General features: G+C 36.8%; 1 protein-coding gene across 6 annotated transcripts in view; it reads right to left on the bottom strand.

Annotated features, from left to right (window-relative positions):
- Positions 1–2,963: 2,963 nt before the first annotated feature.
- The window catches only part of TRPC4 (transient receptor potential cation channel subfamily C member 4), a 119,897-nt gene continuing 106,585 nt past the window's right edge, over positions 2,964–16,275 (bottom strand). For 2 of the 6 annotated variants that reach the window (XM_061170641.1, XM_061170645.1), the window contains 4 exons: positions 15,858–16,052; positions 5,467–5,508; positions 5,252–5,341; positions 2,964–3,765 (listed from right to left, as the gene is read on the bottom strand). In XM_061170641.1, coding sequence (XP_061026624.1) covers positions 3,043–3,765; positions 5,252–5,341; positions 5,467–5,508; positions 15,858–16,052 — 1,050 coding nt within the window. In that variant the 3' untranslated portion in view covers positions 2,964–3,042. Of the gene's footprint in view, positions 3,766–5,251; positions 5,342–5,466; positions 5,509–15,842; positions 16,053–16,275 lie in introns of all 6 variants that reach the window. The other 4 variants (XM_061170642.1, XM_061170640.1, XM_061170643.1 and 1 more) reach the window with 4 other exon arrangements.

The raw sequence follows: 16,275 nt of genomic DNA, 5'->3' as shown, positions 1-16,275 counted from the left end.
TTTACACAGATATTTTCAGGAATACATTCATCACAAACAGTGGAGTGCATCTTTATAGTATTCTTTCTTGTAAATGGGTTTTCCAAAACATATCTATGGTTAAGTGAAGTGCTATGAACTGAACCTAATTCTACTAAAGTTATACTGAATTTTCTAGATCCTTTTCCACCCAACCCTGGCAATAAATAAGTAAATAAATAAAAGTGAGCAACAAGAAGATCAAGAGGGCATGAAGACAAGATACATTATTTACACAAATCGAAGCATGATGTCAAATCTCTCTCTGGTGTTTAGGAATTTCTGTTGATAGAAATATGAATAGAAATCAGAAGCAGCCTCAAATTACTCACTTAAAAAACTTAAAAACACATCATCCCTTTACTTTGCAATTCTGCTGTTGTTTTATGTTTTCTTATTCTTTCCCTGCTGTTCCCCTTCATTAACACTACCTAATATCACTACATATTTAGAATAATATCCAATTCTAGGATATCCAGTACAAGCAATATCCAATATTTTGTTTAAACTCATAAATACCTCTGTCAGTGACATCCAAGGATTGTTAGAAACCATCATTTCTGGAACACTGAAAAGCAGGGTGTTAACCTGCTCCGAAGAAATCCTTCTACTATCACCATGTTTACCTGTAAAACATCAGCACCCTAACCTGATATAAATAAGCTACTGGGAAAAAATTTTTGGTTGCTTTTATTGGTGTTGGTGTTATTGGAAGGAACAGAGGAAATTTGGAATTAAATTTCTGGTAAAATATGTATCACGGTGATATATATGATGTTTACCGTTGGGGGAAAAACATACACACACAACAGAGGCAGCAAAAAGGGAATCATTGGAAAATACCACACGTATTGAGAGTATGACTACAACTCCCCTACTACTATATGTCCGACTTAGAACAACTCGAGTATTTCACTGTCTCCCAGGGCTTATTCTGAGTCCTAACATATTTGAGATAAAGGTGTTCCTGAAGCAGTCAGAACATTCATTGGGCTTATTGCGTTTCTCTAAACCTCCCTGGCCCATTCCTAAATCCCTAGGACAAAACCCAGTTTTAGGAACGGGCAGCATGTCGGTGCCTCTGGCTTTCCTGAAAACTAAAATCTAATATTTCAAGTTGAATTCTGATATCCCATATCAAATCCATTTAAAAAACTCTACTAACTTCTATCATGTAATTGTCTAAAGAGTCAAATACATTACCTCTTTAATTTTGCATATTCCTTTTGCTTTACAAGAAGGGACACAAATTTATGGAGTTTACCAAACTCATTCTCTCAAACTGTAGCATTTCAGAAGTGGCAACAGTAACGTCTATGTGTACACATTGTTTTGCTTGGTCTGCATTCTGAGAGGCAGTACAATAAAGCAGTCAAGGGCATGGCCTTGAAGGACTCATCATAGCTTCATCACTAGCTGTGCATCTCAGCTTAGTTAGTGCTTGCCTCGATTTCCTCATCCAAAGAAGTGGCGATAAGAATAGTAGCTACTTCAGAGGGTTGTCATGAGCAGGACATGTGTGTTAGTACACGCATAGCACATAAGACAGTGGCTGGCATTGCTATCGCTGTTAGTCCTTATTTTTGATGTACGGTAATCAGAAACTGGGTTTTGTAATACTACGCAGTTTTTGGTCAATGCTAAATCATATCTGATTTGTCTAGTCCATGGAGGTAATTTTTCATGAAACAAACTCAGCATGTTTCTGTTGATTTGAAATAAACGCTATTGCATGTGGTGAGGAAAATTCTATTTCCATGGTGGCTTAAATAGATACAAGTTATAGAATTTAAATTTTAAGTAGTTGCCAGCACCATTGTTGATATTAGGTGAAAACACTTCCTTTCCCGTGAATGAGTATAATATAAGGTAAATTGCCTTATAAACAATAGAAGAAACAAGCAATGAAGATTTGTCCCCATGGGGAAAACTGTATATCTATACCTACTGTTAAAATTAATAATGATTTTTGGGTGATTTTAATTCTAAAGAAATACCAGTCACTGGGGTAAAGAAGAAGAAACTACTAGGTTTTTGTACTTCTTTTGAATTACAAAAATGTTGCACTGATGGAAAATAGGATTTAACTTTGCTTAGATTTAGATTATTAGAATGAATTCATTTTCATCTGGATGTTATGAACATGCAGTCATCTTACTTTGTTTAAGGTGCTTAAATTGTTCCAATTTATTGTTATTCTTTTCTAGAACTTTTGCCACATTTTTGAAATTCCCTTATTCACAAAGCCTCATATTTATACCGATTGGTAGGTGAATCTGAAAAAGGTCATTAAAAAAAACAACATTGAAATAAAAATTATTTTCTAACAAAATGCCATTAAAAATCATCAGTCATCAACACTTATTAAGACGAACATTTCCTTTACTTACTGAAAGGAAAAACTGGGCAACCTAAAACTCTAGAAATTATACCTGACTTTCATTTTAAAAGTCTGAGCTTGACTCTGTGAGAAGGAGGCTTGTTTGCTTAAACTGTGTATGATAATGTTTTACATGTTCTTAAAAAAAATTGGATAATATTTGTGTTTTAAAGCCAAACTGTAGGGCTGAGTGAAAAGTCCTGGCTGAGTAACCATCTCTAGAGACCCTAAGAAATTGTGAAAAGCTCTAATATTTCAGCTACATTGTTTTTTGCATATAAAAATATCTATTATAGGAGTCAACTAGCACATATGAGTCACATTTGTTTTAATTGAAAAAGAGAGCTAAAAATTTCCTGTAAGTTATTGCAACAGTACAAGAATACAAGGTGCATTTATTTATTAACAACAACAACAACAACAAATTGTAAAACAAATTGTGAAAGCAAAAGCGGGCTACAAAACAAGGGTGTTTGATTGTTTGATAGCCTTTGCCTTACTTAAACATGACATGTCAATACGCCCCAGTTGATAAATGCTATAAAGTGTACGTTAGCATTGGCTCATTCACCTTTAAACATCCCCCACCCAGTGCACTATGGAAAATGTGTGTTATGGATGAGAAATGCTTCCTCCGTCAAGTATCACAATCTTGTGGTCACGTAATCTTCGTGGGTGACCATGTCTGTGAGGTTTGCATCGTAGTCTACACTGCAGTCCTCTTCCTTTGCGTGTTTCTCCTTTGGTATGATTGGAACCGTGTCCTCCACCACCACCTTCTCTGACTTGAACGAACACACTCTCTTGCCCACCTGTAAACCCAGGGAATCCGTATTTCTTTCTCGATGATCTACTAATATACACTGTTCGCTGAGACCTGGGATGTTCAAGTCACCCCGGGAAGCTAACCCTCGAGATTCCAGTTGGATGTTTGTCTCTAGTGGTGCTTCAGCTTGTTGACGAGCCACCTCTTCTGAAACGGAGAAGATTTGGTTTGCATTTTGCTCGGCAGCGTGTTGTTTTGATCGTCTATGAAATAACCCGAAGTTTTTGATATCAGTCACAAAATTCACTTTTCTCTGCTTCTCCCTCGGTGGCTCCTGCACCACCAGGGCGGAGCCGTTGCTGATGGTGTGTCTTTCGGAGGCGATCGCTGCTGATCGTGGGTGAATCAGGGTGGTTAAGTCGAAGAGGCTAAAGTTCTTTTTCTTGTCCTTGCTACTACCTTCGTTATCACTCTTTTCATCCGAGTCTGCGGAGCTAGAAGAATCCTTCGTGCCCTGAGCAGATTGGACCGTAGAGAGTTTGCTTCCTCTTAGTAACCCCAGGACTTCAAAGCGGAAGCTAGAAATGTCTTGCTTTAGTTCCTAAGTGAAATGGAAAATGACGAAATTAGTCTGTGACCTAAACAAATAAACGTTAGGAAACATCATCTGCTTGTTTCATATATGGATCTGACATGTCTTCATTCATTTTTGAGAGCTAGGCGTCCACTCTGCTGTGGTTCTGTTTAGAATTGTCAGTTTTCCCAGGGGCACTTGTATCTATTTGTTATCTCCTAATTTCCCCATGGGAGTTCTGTAGCAATTGGAGACTTCCTACGGTTGATGTAAAAAGAAACAGGAAGAGTTTTCTTTCCCACCACTCTGTAGTGGAGTATGTTGGGTTTCTTTGGAACTACAGTTTCAAATTTTCTCTCCAAAATATTCATCTGCTTTCAAGTCATCTTACATTCTCTCAGGGACATTTTCCTGTCCAAGGGGATATCTAAAACAAAATAATTAAAGTGGAGTCTACCCTTCCAGGAGTTGGCAGTTAGTTTCAATTGTTTATTACCTTGGAGTTGATTTTATCCCAACCTCTGGGGATAAAAAATCAGCCACTAAATCCTGGGAATTGATTCAGAACACACAGCACTTCCTAGATTCATCCCTTTATCTTTTGGGGCAGCTGAATTCTCAGTCCTAACCTGCTGGTGGGCTTGCGGTGGCCTCCTGCCTCCAGTCCGTCTCGCAAAGCATCAGGAATCGTTTAACTCCAAAATTCAGAGGCGTGGCAGCAAAGAACGTTTTGGATCCTAGCCAACTTTCAATCTGTGCTTTAAGTTTTGCAATTTCTCTCTCTTCTTACCTAACTGGCTGCTTATATTTATTTTCTGTTAAGCCTGCTGTTTTTCTTTGTCAAAGGTCTCCTGTAGAGTTTTTTATTTGTTTGTTTTTGCCTATGAGATCTTATTGACTTTAGTCAGTCTTCCAAAATCTCTAGCAACTCATGCAGGCTAACAAAGGCATTTTATACACATGATATGAGCAAATATATACTTCATGTATTCTACCTTTCTTCTGTGATAGAATTGAAAAAAAAAAAAAAAAAACTCAGGGAGAAAAACTACATTTATAAGCTACAGTTAAGCTCAAACCTTAAATTTTCTTTTACCAAAGCTGTGCGGAACACAAAGAAGGTTTTTGTTGTCACTGTTTTCAGAACGTTGGTTACTAAGTGTTTCAGGTTTAGAAATCAGAGCGACATTTCCAAAAGTAAAGCTCACTCAGTAGAGTGTGGCTGGGATCAGCAATGAGAATGCCACAAGGCACTAGGATTTTCTCTGCCTCCAAATAAGTCCCCTCGATCTTTCAGATTAAGTCTGTTTGAAAGCAATGTACTTTGAAAATAAATTTTACCACTTTTTTTTTTTTGGTATATAAATCAATAGGGCTTGAATTTAAAAATCAGTAGACAGACAGGCTTGCTCAGAGCACGTGGCCCAGTTTCCAGCTCTGGTGTTAAACGTGCTGCACCTGGTTCCACGCTCTGTGGAATCTGCCTTTTGGCGACAAAGATGAAAGTGGTTACCTTAAAGTTCTCCTCAGTCAGACCTTCTTCAGTTTTGGCGTCTCTAATCATTGCAGCCACGTATCGCTTTACCAGGTTCCTCATAACTTCCTGAGGCATTTGAAAACAAAAGAATTGATATTCAATGCATAAATGTGATTTCTCTCTTGAGTCAGTTCCAAAGAGGAGATTGTGCTTTATTTTAATGTAAGTGTCAAGATATAAGAATAACTTACTTGATATTGGTGATGTCTTCTTAAATTATCAGCAGCTCGCCTCTGAAAAGGGAAGGGACATTTACTTTTTGGTTATAGTGATATTGTACCATTCTATAAAATAATGCCTGGTTCTTTTAATCAAGAATATTATTTCCCTCATTTCTGCAAAGTGGGAATTTTACTGGACAACGGACAATACATAGCTAGAGAGAGTGCTTCACATGAATTAAAAGAATGAATGAACTAAAACAACAAAGGGCAAGGTTAAAATTCCTATGGCATTTAATATATAGAATAAGTTAATGATGATGGCAAGATTGTTCTTTTAATATAAGTGATGAAGAATTAAGTAATCATATTTAGTATGTATCCCAAATCATTTTAAATGATCCTAAGAGACACAGATGGGACATATCAAATACAAAATAAATGTCAAATAAAAATAAAAATTTGATGGATAAAAATCTAGCATTATAACAATATGAAGATCTTCATCAATATCAACATAGCAACATTAAGAATTTAACCATGATATAAAACATGTAATCAGAAACACTGTTAGACAGTGAACTCCCCAACACTTAATTTCAAGCAGATGTACATTAAGAGGAGATTGCTGTTTTAATTAGATGGTTGAATTTAACAAAATAAAATAAAAGGTTCTGTTCAAAGATAGGGTTCATTAGATTTAAAAAAAAATTAATGTGACTCTGAGCTATCATTTTGAAGAGATCAGAATGGTTTGGGAGCAGAGCTGGTGTTAGCACAGAGCAATGATTATGGAGTGTAAAATGGAGAAAGATGTTTAATGACTAAAAAATGTCCATTATAAATTGAGTTAAATAATAAATGACGAATTATATATTTGCAGATTTCACTACTATTCTAAAGATACTAGAAAAAAAGCTATCATAATCCCAATTTTATGCATGTCAAATAAATATCAGTATTGATTCTTAAGGAAGAAAACTAGCCAAAGTAATGTAAAATAAAAATACTTCTGTTACAAGGGAATGAATTTGGTAAATTGTGAGAAAGCAAAAGAGATAACATATCTTGGGTTTAATTAAGTCTTTTGATCTTGTTCCTTACTAAATACTTAATCATAGGCTGCTAAAATGGAATTTTGAAAAGGGCTGTGCATATATCACTGTGAAATGATATTAGACAAAAAATCAAACAATTCAAAAGAAACTCTTTTTTTCTCTTTAGGGCAGTAGGGGAAATTGGCATTTTCACTGGCCATGAGAAGGGATTTGTGTTTCATGACTATTAGTGACTTTTAGAAACAGATGAGACCGTGCTTAACTTTCTAAAGGCCACTAATGATTGGAATACCATTCAATATTACATGAATCTTAAGAAACAAATTTTCAAATGATTATGGTATTAATTAAAAGACTGGGAAAGTTGAAACTTCATACAAAACTAGAACAGCTTGAAAGAAATAGAGCATGGGAATTTTATGACTGGGCCACAAGATGGAGGTATGTGACTCCTGTTGAGACACAGATCAGCTGAAACCAGAGACAAAAGCACTTCTGGAAGGAAACAAGCCTTCCAGGTCTCCTTCACTATTTTTTAAGTGAACACAAATACAAAAGCAATCTGTATGCTAACTTCTTTAGCACTCTCAGTGTAAATATTGTACAGGAGATCGTATTCCATGGTTTAAGTAAATAGAAACTCTGAATTTAATATAGAATTTAGTCGACTCAATTTTTATTATCTTGGGGTTCTATAGCATTTCACTAGTTTAGTCTGTAAAAAGCCAATAAAAACTAGTCAGCAGAGAGCAGTTTGAAATCATGAGTTAACTTTAAATTTCCTTAATGCAAAACTAAAACTAGGGATGACAAAATCAGAAAATTATGAGTAATAAGTGAAAATTATCATGATGCATTTTAGTATTAAAATGAGCACAAACTGTCTTCCCTTCAGTAGAACCTTACTCATACATGAATTTTAAAATTGTAATGCAAATGTAAAAAAATCAAAGATCACACTCTAAAAACTAATTCCAGGTTTATTTTTCTAGGAAAAAAAAATTTTTAAGCAAAATAGTCTGGCAGAAGGAAAGAACATAGAAAAATTTACTATGATAACAGTAAAAATTTATTCAATATCCATAGCCCGGGTTTAAGGCTAAGTTAATATAGTTAATTGTTTTTGACAACCAATTTGTTTCCACAACTAGATGGTCATACTACAAAACAGTTTTTAGTCTTGTGAGATTATATCAGCCAACTGAACTTCACTATCCTAGGAAGAAAATAAGAATGGATGCAGTTAACCATCTTCTGAGTACTGAAAGGAAAAATGAATGCAATGAATTCACCAATTCTTCTTGACCATTACTACCAGGGCTACATGTGTCTATTTTCTTACTTTCAGGGAGGTAATGTGGTGTGATGTTAAGAACACCTGGGACTGAAGGTGACTAAGCCTGAATGAGGAATTTATCTCTGAGACCCTCTCCCTTCCACATGTTTTATTTTGCAAGGTAAAGATAAACTCACTGAATGATTTTGAAGATTAAATGAGATAAGAGATTTAAGGCTTCTATTACTAACGAATGTTAGTTCCTGTCCTTTCTCCATTATTTTCCTTTTGTGATTAATATTATGATTTAACATACCTAAAAAATATGTTTTAAAAAAATATTCTTGAATCACAAAACCTGTGGATAATTTAACACATATTGGGATTGCCTCTGGAAAAGTAAAAGAATGTACTTAGGGCTAATTATTTTTCTTTCTGTGATTTGCATGGCATTTCATGCTTGAGAAGAACATTTTCTTTAGCTAGAGAGTTGGACGCTTTAGCCTAGGCAACAGAGATTTGGAAATAAGAAATTTGTATTTAAGTGATAGGGTGAAGGGATGGTCCTGGTAAATATGGATAGATGTAACACAAATTCTGTAGGCAGTTATTTTTGTTTTTAAGACTTTATTATTTTTTAGAGCAATGCAAGATTCACAGCGAATTGTAGGGGATGGTACAGAGATTTCCCTTAAACCCCTGTTGCCACACACTCTTAGCTTCCCCCACTATCGACATCCCCAACCAGAGTGGTGCCTTTGTTACAATTGATGAACCTCCAATGACACATCACTATCACCCAAAGTCCATAGTTACATTATGTTCACTCTTTGTGTTGTACATTCTATGGGTTCTGAATGGAAAGGAGGGGACAGTAAGAGTCCCAGGGGGAGAGGGAATGTTGAGGGGAAACAGAGCTGGAGGCCTGGTGCTGGGGTGGGAGCGTGATGACTAAGATTTCTAGCCTGGCTGCTGAGATGTTGGTGCTATTAGAAAAATAATAAAGAATTCAATTTGGGATATGCTGACAAAGGACATTAAGGTGGAGATGCCACTGTCTATTTTATATTTTGGGGGAAGGTTAGGACTAAAGAAAAAGATTTGAGGATTATATGCATAGGTACAAGAGTGGATACAATCACAAGTCCACATTTCTTGGCATTGCTAAAGGGAAACTATCATGAACAATAAAATCTTCGATAAATTGTGAATATATCTATTAGGAATGCATAAAATATTCCTTTCTTTTTAAATTAGCTTTCTTAGGCTAATACTAAAATTAATTTAATTATCTAAATTCTCAGAATCTACCAAAGGTCAAGGAACACAAGATCAGATTTCAAATTTCAATACATGACGACTGACATGTAGGCATTAAGAACAGAGATGTTACTTATTAGAACCGAAGAGCTGGTCCAGTCTCATTGCCTCATTTATAAGCAAGGAAACCATGGTCCACACAGTTGAGTGAGTAACGAAAATACTACAATGTTCTAAAGGCAGTGCCAGTTCTAGAATCCCAGGCTAGAATTTACTCTTTACTCCTTGCTTTTTCGATCAAGTAGACACTAAGAGACATATAGGAACATCTGCTCTGCATCCTATGACTTTGCCTCTTTCTCCCAACACACCTTAGTTTGTGGATCAGCATCCTTTCCAGACTGGATCCTCATTTATTTGAATAAAAATTAACCACAAAATGCACGGCATATGTTGTACTAGTTTCCTAGGGCTACCATGCAAAGTACCACAAAGTGGGTGGCTTAAAACAACAGAAATTTATTATCTCACACTGCTGGAGGCAGAAGTCTCGAATCAAGATGTTGGCAGTTCCATGTTCCCTCCGAGACTCACAGTAGAATCCTGCCTTTCCTCTTCCTAGCTTCTAGTGGTATCTGTCAATCTCTGGTGCTCCTTGGCTTATGCCTGCACAATTCCAATATCTACTCCATCACCACATGACGTGCTTCCTGTGTTTCCAGGTCTTCAAATGTTCAGGTTCTTATGAGGGCTCTCCTCCAATAGGAGCTCATCTTAACAAATCACATCTGCAAAACCCTGTTTCCAAATAAGGTCATATTCTGAGGTGCTGGGGATTTTGAGTTCAAAGTATCTTTTTTGGGGGAGACACGATTCAATCCATAATATATGCACTCTTTGCCATAAACATAATGATCATTTTTGGCAACTGGTGACATCATTAAATATTTATACTAGAGCTGCCACCAACAATACCTCGTATGTTTGCAACCTCTTTGTTGGGTAAAGATCAGCTGCACTTCAAAAGGATTTACTCTCATAAGGGAAAGCATTACATCTTATAACTCTCACTGGAAGTGACTAAGAACAGAATGGACCAATGTGTGTTTATAAAAGTAATATAATGAAGGACAGTTCATTAAAAAATACCTAAGTGGGTAAGAGGTATTTAATTTTTTCAAGCCATTCACATGTTAAACTTTGATTGATAAGTCATCTGCAATGACTAGGGGTTCTCTATTTTTACTAAAAAGTAATGAACGAGGTAGAATTATAGCATGGTAGACCTGGGTTAGGAGTAAAGAATTTTCTGTGGATGAGTTCATGTTTACAGCGTTACTGAGATATTTGTGGAGTTGCATTTGGCAGCTTTTTCTAAAATAACTTGGGTTGATTTTCTGTTATGTTTAAGAAAAATGGGCCACATGACGGATCAGGGACCTTCCTTCCCTAACTTGATGTCTAGGAAAAATATTTTGGAGGAAGACGTGCACTTTAAGATGGCAGTTTTCTCCACGAATTATATCGGAAGTCTGGCACGGTTCTTTGGCAGGGTGGCTTTGAACGCAGGTGCCCAGGGCACACCTGCCCACCACATTAGCAGATCTCTCTCTTTGCAGGTTCCTCCTGATTTGTTAGGACAAGACAATGGCAGTATTTGGATAACAGAACTAATGATAATGGAAACGACCAACTAGTGAGAAGCCTTGCTGCCCAGAGGCAACTTCTCATTTCAATAGCAGTGTCAGGTTGCTTTAGAGCAGGAAGGGTTTTGCAGCTATGAAAGAAAGGGCTCTGGGGAATCTATGGTGACATTTTGTCACTCTTTATCTCTAGTTTTCCCGGGTCCAATATGTGGAATGTCAGGCTCACTCCACGTAGCTGGCTCCCTGCTGTCAATTGTCAGTGCCGCTTTCTCTCATTTCCACTCTGGTTTTGGTCTATCACTGATTTTAAGCCCATGAATTATGCCTTTTATTCTCTGCTTTGCTCAGTGAATCCCTGAAGGGGGGCAGCTTGCTGTGCTCTTCTTTTTAAAAAAACAAGTAAAAAGGCAAGGGGCCATTTCAGGATGTGGTCCCTCTGTAAAGATTGTAGTTCGGCTCATTTATAGATGGATCTATACATATTGTTCTCTATAAACATACTTTCTAAGCATATAAAAGATATAAAAAGCTGAAGGTTGCCTTGTCAAAGCAAGTATTCAGTATCTCACTCTTGAAATACCAAGAAGAAATTTGTTCCTCTAGATTCCCACTTAGGAAAGAAAATTTAATTGAAAGGTCCCATCAGCAAATCTTACAGCAATAAATTAGGGATTGAGAGGTACCCATGGATGAACACAGTCGTATCTGTAAGATTTGTTGGTAGGTCTGTGAAAAGTCATGAAGATTAAGGGATGACACATTTTGATAATTATAAAGCATGAAGTCTGAAAGGCAAGTACTATTAGCGTTTTTTCTTTAGTAATGATAGGTGATGTTAATCCATTCCTAATTCTCTTGCAGTGACTTAACTGAATGTATTTCTGTGGCAACTGGTCAGGCATGAGTATCCAATCTGTGACCCCAGAGTTGAGTGATGCTAAGGGGCCCTAACAGAGATGGTGTTTCATGTTGCCCTCACTATGTGCTCCAGAGAAAGTGGAAAACATAAAACTAGAGGTTAAAACCATTTTTTTATGATTTTGTTAAAAGACTAGTAGTTTTTTGGTTCAGTATATTGCCCATTAACTTTAGCATTCTATTTGGAAACCTGGTCTATGGCATTAAAAATGATTCATATTAATTAAACACTGGCAGGATATTATTGCATTAACATCTTTTTACTTTAAATTATCTAGACCTCTTGGACAAGTACAAACATTGGCTTTTAGTTTAAAAAGCTGAGCTAGATACCAATGCTTTTTTTAACAGGAATTTCTAATTAAAGTTACAGGCTGGAAGTGCTTGTTAAAATGGAAATTCCTGATGATTCTAAGACACACTAAAGTTTGAGAACCACTGTTTTAATACCGAGAAGGGTATTTGCTGATAAAATGTGTTAAAATTTGACAAGTAATATAAAAAACCAGAAGGCTATAAAATGTTGCTTATTTTATGATTGTACTTTCAATATGCTGCCTCTTTGGTGGGATTTTCATGATTTCGCAGAAACAACACATCTCTCCATCATGGGCTTGCTCCCACAATAAAAGTGTTGTTCAATAAAGCCTTTCTGCTTCATTTCTGCTTTCTCCCATAAAGCATTCCAAAGGAAAACTTAATTTACCTGGAATTCCCAGTCACCCATAAAAGGAAGTCCAAAGTTTAAAAAGTTAATGAGTTTTCAGAGCTAGTTGTATCAGTTATTACCCATAAATCGCAAGATAAGATCACCAATGTTGGGCTCCCAGACTGTGGCCAGTCAGTAACCCTGAGAGCACTGGCTTCAGGCTTGCAGGGAGGGATCAACAGGGTAACATTCAGGCAGCTGCTGGTGACAAGAGTATGTGAAGCACAAGTGGGAAGGTTTAGAGAAAATGCCTCCAAGAATGTATAAACTCTACCTCCAGGTCGGCTTTAATTTTCTTCTTCACAAATGTGAAGCAAGTTGGAATGAGAGCAGAAGGTAAGCCAGCCTGTTAGACACGGGCTTTGGGACACAGGAATCTAAGAGGCCGCGGAAAACAGTGGTGGGATCTGCAAAAGCTGTTGCGAGAAATCAAAAGGTGGACACACAGCATGGAGGGTATTGTTGCAAGGTCATCAGAGTTTTCAGGGAAACAAGGGAGGGCAATGAAATGCACATGGGATGGGGAAACAAAAGACCAGAGTTTTTCCCCAGCTCTGTCACCTAAAACACTGCACAAGGTAAACGAGCTCTTTTTTAAAGGAAATAGTTGAGCTAAATGACTTCTAAGGTCCCTTTGAAGTGTCATGGGGTCTTCTAAGCCGTGCCTTCGTTATACAAAGTGACTGCCAGTGGTACTTCAAAGTCACCTTTCAGTTAATGGATGTGTGTCTATCTCCTTGTCTTCATCTGTCTACACGATGAAATATCAGGTGGATTAACCAAATTGAAATGAATTCACAGCACTCACTTTTGGAATTATTTTCTCATTTAACTCCATAAATATTACAAACTTCTTCTTAATTTACTTTTTATTTATCTTACATTTTTCTTTGCAAATAATATTATTTGCATATTATTTATTTATTTCCATCTAAAACCTAAATGTATAAAACTCAACTAAGAGTAAGCATAACACAATATGTCCTTCTCATTCTGGAAATGCAGTCTAGGTAAAAGGTAAATGTATAGCACTGAGTTTGATTAGGTTGGTGGTTTACCCAAGCCTCCACTTGGCAGGGAAGAGGCAGGATTGAGAGTAGGAAGAGAATGGAGAAGAGAGAGGTGACTCACAATATTGATTTAGTTTGTCATAAATTCCCAAAGCATAAAAATATCCATTACCAAAGGTTAGTAAAATTTATATGGCTAGGGAAGAAGGAGTGACTTGAGGTCACAATTAATTGTGAATTATCTTTCTGTGCACCAGCTTGGATCAAAATATTCACATTTAGAGACAGAGACATTAAAAAGACATTTGTTTTTCTGACCAGGAATGTATAGAAAAGAAAGCTCTTTAACTTATACCATTTACCCTTTGAATCACTGTTTTCATAGGAAAGCCCAAGTCAATGTTAAGCGCCTCTTTGCATCTAAGAAATGATGGCAATATTCTCCTAAAAATATGTCAACAGTGGGAGGATTCTGGGGGACGGGAGAGAGAGTTGGAAGTCAAATTCTTAGAGTGGTCCTCCATTATTTTGGTGGCAGCACAGATGGCGCTCTTAAAATATTAGAGCAGGGCCCTATGTTTTTTTTACAAGTTCCATGGCATCTTAAAACCCAAGATTCCTTCTGCTATTGCCTAAAATTAAAATATTAAAGACAAATTTCTCTTGTGTGTGGCTTTTATTTGGGGGCCCAGAAACTCTTTTTCAATTGAAATACTCCTACGAGAGAAAGCATAATAAGATAGTACTAATAATTATTATCTCTTCAAGGATTGATAAAATAAATTTCTTATGAATTTAAGAATAAGATGAGAAAAAGGACAAGTATATTGTGATATGGAAGGGAGTAAGCCAGAGTTCGGCATCTCTGAAATCTTTTCCTGTTTATCTCAAGGAAAACATGAATTACTTCTCACACTGTTCTCATGGCCTCTTGCATATAACTATACGGTAATGTTAAATATGTCATGCAACATGTATTATAGTAAGATGTTCTCATATCTGTGTCCCCCACGTTAAAAACAATGCCCTCAAGGATGGAAACCATGCCTTCGTATATCTCCTCCCACCTCTAAAATTCCTAGCTCAGCTCCTGGCATGTGGAAAATGTACAGTAATTGCTTATTAAACCCAAATCATTATATTTATTTAATGAACATATTTTTTTAATAAATTGAACTTATTTTTTAAGAGGAAAATAAAACACTTGGAGTACAATAATTTTGCTGTAGGTCGATGATAAACTCTGTAAATTAGTATGAGGATTGCAAGGTAAGGTTTCACCATAATCTGACTTCCATTTCTAGGATCAGATAGACAGCCAATTTCCAAGTTCACGGAGTGACGGTCTCTAGGAAAGAATATAACTGCCTCTCCTAACCACCCTCTGTTTGCTATACTCCCTTGCCAGTCAATTTCTCTTTAGAATTAGAATTGTTACAGAGATGACAGGACAATCAATGCCACTTTCAGGAGAGAAAGCCCCATCTGATGCTGATAACGATGCCTGGTGGGCAATGAAATTAACGAAAAAGAAGAATCACTAAGGGCATAGCTAGCAGTCATAAACTAAGTTAAATAAAATTAAAAATGAATTAATTTTTAATTAAATAACTGATATTACTTGATTCTAATATAAAGGCCTATTAGAATACTTCCAAAGCAATTTCTCTGAGAAGGCCCAAGTGACTAATGAATGTTAGGGTATTAATTTCTAAAACATGAGAACTTTGAAAATTAGGAAATTGAGTGAGAAAGAAATCAAGAATGACATGTCAGTGGTTTGGCTGCAACAAAGCCTTAAATCCACGTCTTTTCTGTTGGAGTTGCTTGAACTCTTGCTTTCCAATATGAAAGAAATGTCCCAGGGAAGTATAATCTTCCAGTGTAACAGGCATGGCTCTGAACAGTCCTAATAGTTTTTACAAACACAACTTCTTGGCATTTAATATAATTGGGAGTTAGAAGCAAAATGTTGAACAATCGAACATATTCTGAAATCACTGCACTTGAATATGGCACAACATTTTCAAGTTATAATATTTGTTCAATCACTGAATTGAGAACTTTTTATCAAGCATTCTCCACTCTGTGCGGGGGCCTAGGTTAGGCACTAAGAATGTGAGGTATCTGAAACAGATCCTTTCCCTTACAATCCAGAGAAACAGACAATGAGTCAGTCATGCCACAGGTAACCTGAGGTTATAATTCTGAATAGAGCTAGAAATTAAGGTTCTAAGAGAGAATGTATTAGTTCTCCAAGCCTTCACTGGTGGGTTTGGAGAGACCTATGTACAGTGTGGTTCCTATTAAAATAACAGTGACCGCCCTCAGTGGAGGAAATGGGTTTGTGAAACCATAGTTAACCATGGTTAAGCAGGCAGTTTCTTAGACACAGTAGCTGTGCAATAAATGTGCACCGAATTGCACCCAGTGAGAACAGAAAGAATAAAATGCAAACGTATTCAATAAGGAATACAAACATACTCAAGCACACATTTGAAAAAAAACCAAACAAACAGTAATACCAACACGCTGTGTCCTTACCCCTATTGTTCCAAAACTTTCTGGCTTTCTTCTCATCTTTTTCTTGCACAGGTGTGTCCATATCCATTTGATCAGGTACCAGAGAGACTTGGGGCTTGGGATGACATTGAAGGGTGTAGGCAGGGTACCTCCTTCTTCAAAATAACTCATCCAAAGCTTTGTCCGAGCAAATTTCCATTCTATATCTGCATGGTCCTGAACAGGAAAACATGACAAGTGCTGACAGGTTTCTTAATTAATAACGTGAGATAAACCTCACAGAGAGCCTGTAACCTGACTTTGAGTGGCTCTTGGAACATTAATTAAATTGCCTGTAAAAACAACGCTGACTCCCAGAGATGGTCATCTAAATTCAGAGAGTGGCTTAACCTGGAAAGGAGTCACAGCTCTCTTGTCACTTTTCATCCTTCCCACTTGC

This window comes from Eubalaena glacialis, chromosome 16 (genome assembly GCF_028564815.1).
Source record: "Eubalaena glacialis isolate mEubGla1 chromosome 16, mEubGla1.1.hap2.+ XY, whole genome shotgun sequence".
Taxonomy (NCBI): domain Eukaryota; kingdom Metazoa; phylum Chordata; class Mammalia; order Artiodactyla; family Balaenidae; genus Eubalaena; species Eubalaena glacialis.
Note: the sequence above shows the minus strand (reverse complement) of the source record. Positions and strands in the feature narration are given on the sequence as shown.